Below are 4,304 nucleotides of genomic sequence, written 5' to 3' on the forward strand. Positions count from 1 at the left end.
CCCAAAAAAAAAAATGTATTCTGCACTTTCTATTTTAAATCAAATATTTTATTTACACAATAATAAATATTTATTAAAAATTGATGTGAACCAGATAGAGTAAGTCGAACAGCACTATAAGTCCATAACCTGCAAACAAGGTTATTTTTAGTATTACTTGGATCAAAAGATAATACATTATTTCACTTCAACAACGTAATGAAACATATGACACTAATATGTATAATAATTAAGTCCGGACTGACCGGACTGTTTTAATAGTTAAAATACTATACTAAAATATTAATAAATATTATTGTAATATTGTATATATCCCGAGTACTGCACCATTTTGTTAAAATTTATTTTCCTGGTTCGTTTTTTAAATTAACTATAGTATAACATTAACATGTTATTTATATTTAAAAAAATTACAGAAACACATATATACAGTAACACAATAAGATTTTAAAATGTTGCGTTCATTAAAGCTTATAACTATTTCATGAAATCGTAGTCCATAGAATTTCTGTAGAGATTTATATATAATATATGGGCATATGGTTAGATATTGGAATGTAAAATCGCTTCAACAATCAAAATAATATTTTTCATAACTACCAATAAACATCTAAAAATAATAATAACTAATTGGTACCTAATAAATTATACAAGTACCTATGTATGAGTACATATTTATTGGACGTAAGGATAGAGGTATATTTTGGAAGCAAAATATAATCCAAAGTAAATAAATCTATTTTTATATCAACCATTGTAGTAATATTATTGTTTAACTGTAGAATTGTTTATAATTTTTAAGGGTATCTCACATTAAATTTTCAGTTCATTAACACATTGGCGCAGATCGATTGATTTTTGGGCAACAATAATTAGAAAAATAGATACAACAAAAAATATAATAACAATTTAGTAAACATCTCATATTATGCTTTTTTAAATCTATTCCCACACAAAAACTTGCTGCATAATAAATCATTCTAAACTTATCAAAAACGTACACAACATGAGGTCCTTTACTTTAAAAAATAAAATATTAAAATCGCACTAAAATCTTTAGCCGATGGTTTGTTGAATTTTCTACATCTTATTATAACAATCACGCAATAACTGACTGAAGTTAAGACTAGGAATAAAATTGTATAGTTGAATGTTTTAGTGTCATTAAAATTGCCTATACTAAACCCCTTCAAAAACATTGGTGGATGGTGAATGGTAATGCATTATCCTGTACTGTTTGATCGTCAGTGACGCACTGCTCAATATTTACAACGATTATGATGAAATGTTTTTTGCAGATTCCCATCAAAACGCTCAGCGCCGTCGGGACTCTGATTAAGACAGCCCGACCCCTGGTGCGCAGAACCCGCGAACGGATTCAGCAGTACTACACGGGCTACCAGCAGCAATACAGCAACGGCCAGCAGCAATACGGCAACGGCCAGCAGCAGTATGGCTATGGCTTGCAGCAATACAACAATGGCCAGCAGTACTACACCAGCGGTCAGAAGCGCTACAGCATCGGCCGGCAGAACTCCAACACCGATCCTCAATCACGTCAGTACGATGGAGGGGAAGAGTTCGTCTACCGGCCCAAGCGGGCTTATCAGGTGACTAATTGGGGCAGGAACAATCAGCCCGAGTACTGGACGCGCCGCCTGTACGGAATTTACTGATATCTCCAGCGATTTGTAACGGAATACTATGTGTTTCGTTATAAATCGATAATCGAATGTCCAGCAATAATGACCCTCATTATTATTGAGGAGGTCGCTGCCTTAAATATTAGTGTAATAATCCAGATAACTGCGCACATTTTGTACATCATCCATTGAAAAATTCAAATATAACATTTTAAGGTTGCTATACCTGTATATAAATATCGTGTTACGATAAGTCACACCTTAAATATTTACCATGTATGCATTATTATTATTAGGTATTTAATTTGTGAGTTTTTCCTTTAACGCTGAGTTTTTTTTCCACGATTTTTTAAGACTGTCTTGAAAAACAACTTTGCTCCAGCAGATTACGAATTGTTACTATTTTTAATTTGTCTACTGATTTATAACTATGGTAATAATACCAAGATCATTTTTTTAATCTCTTCAAATAATAATTACATTTTAAAAATGATTTTTTCTCAAACACATTTCAACTTATCATATTTTGTACCTTTTTAATGGTATCCCATATTATAATTTGTTTACGCCAAAACTCCACGCTATTATCATTATGACGTAATGAAACTTTCATCAAATTAAAATCTTTGTTGCTGTATAGAACACTAACCAATTATTCTGATCTTAAAAATGTACAGTTTGTATCACTCTGATATTGTATACTCATATTCAAAAACAAAATAAATAGCCTGTCTAAAAACAATATAAAATTTATTTTCTCATCCCTTTGAAATTTATAAAATAATCACGATTCGCCAATTTAATGCCCAAAGTTGTATGCAATTAAACGAGTTTTGTAAATGTATTAATTATTATTGGTTAGGTATTACCCTTTGGCCATTGCTCACATATCAGAAGTATAGATAATATAATAACAATTAATAAAACGTGTAAATACTATTGTTTATTTCTGTATCACGGTTTTAAAATATGGTGACAGAATAATTTCTTTAACAAAAATTAATTAGATTTTAAGTATTGGTATAATATTATTATTATAACCGAACATTAGTCTAAGTTTTTTGAATACATAATACGTAATTTTAATTTTAATAAATTATTGTGGTAATGTATAAGTTTTCCGATTATGACTATATTTTAATATTATCATGTGTTACTAAGTAAATATATTAGAGTCCTTACCAGTATAAAATCGAAATTTACAGCTTACTAAAAAATTATCGCCTACACTATCCATTATTTTAATCTTAAAATGGTACAGTTTTGATCACTTTTTCAATTTTTTCAAATAAATAAAACAAAATAGCAAATACCTATTCCGCCTTCAGAAAAAAAAATGTTTTTTTACCATCCCTGTACAATTTATGAAAAATCACTTTATAGTTGTTGATCATAAATCAATGTAACAGTTCTAGGTTTTACAATTAAACTCGTTTCTTACATTTATAGTTGGTGCTTAATTGTTCATAAGTTGTGTAATATATACGCTCATACGACATTAGTATGTAATATAATAAAATAAGTTAAATGTGTAAGTTCTATATCACCAAGTCTAGTATGTCGACAGTGGCATCATCTCTATGATATAATATGAAATAAAAAACTAACCATATTATAAGGTATCCTAACAGAATACCATTATTACAATATTACCTATAAAAAGTTGTTAATAGTAAAGATAGAAAAATATAGGTGTGAGTGAACATATGGTTAAGGGGTTTCCAATTATAAATAAGGGCCCAAAATAATTTTTCTTATATTGATTTTAATACAGAATAACCTAATATATAGTATCTAACCGTATGTCCGTTTATTTTAATCGATTACAATAATAAAATATATAATACCATGAATTAATATATTCACATACACCTTATGTGCTATTCGTTCATACGTTCATATAAATTTATTATGTTACCATTACGCAATTAGGTTACAATATTACAATTACAATAAAACTATTGTGTATTTATTAATTAGTATAAATAATATTTCAATTTAAAAACTAAAAATATAATAATACGCATAGGTTCCTAGGTTTATAGGTAATAATGTAATATATATAAACGAAAACCAATTTAAAAATATTATGAAGTACAATGGGAATTATAAAATTTAATAGGTATATGTTACCATTTACCACCTATATATGATAGTGTTATATTAGGTTTTAATTGTTATATATAAGAAATTAAATACATTTAAAAAATAACTTTTATTTAGATAATGCCAATTATTGGCCTGTACTACAAAGTACAATATTGTTTATGATCTAACATTATTAACTATAGGGTAACTATTTCAGTTTCCCTAACTTCTAAATAAATTAATTTAAATATTGTTAAAATATTATGCATACATTTTATTTGATGTTTTTCACGTATAGTTAAATAAATGATATATTTTTAATAAACAACAAAATATTAATAGTACAATGACACCAATACGGGTGTTTATCATTTCAGCCAAAAAAGTATATTTTCATTTGAGCCATGATTATATACATCATTTTGGTTTAATACGAAAACCAAAAGAACTACCTACATACTTAATACCTTTACATTTATCACAACAGGCGAAAAACAAATTTCGGTCTTTCGTCATTTCACGATTATCGTAATTTATTTAAGGTATTACATTACCAAAACATTAGTACAAAAT

General features: G+C 27.8%; 1 protein-coding gene across 1 annotated transcript in view; it reads left to right on the top strand.

Annotated features, from left to right (window-relative positions):
• Positions 1–3,598, top strand: part of LOC111032994 — a 5,047-nt gene extending 1,449 nt beyond the window's left edge. The window contains exon 2 of the mRNA XM_022313517.1: positions 1,299–3,598. Within this exon, the coding sequence (XP_022169209.1) occupies positions 1,299–1,676 (378 nt within the window). The 3' untranslated portion in view covers positions 1,677–3,598. The remainder of the gene's footprint in view (positions 1–1,298) is intronic.
• Positions 3,599–4,304: the final 706 nt, after the last annotated feature.

This window comes from Myzus persicae, unplaced genomic scaffold (assembly GCF_001856785.1).
Source record: "Myzus persicae strain clone G006 unplaced genomic scaffold, MPER_G0061.0, whole genome shotgun sequence".
In the NCBI taxonomy this organism is placed as follows: domain Eukaryota; kingdom Metazoa; phylum Arthropoda; class Insecta; order Hemiptera; family Aphididae; genus Myzus; species Myzus persicae.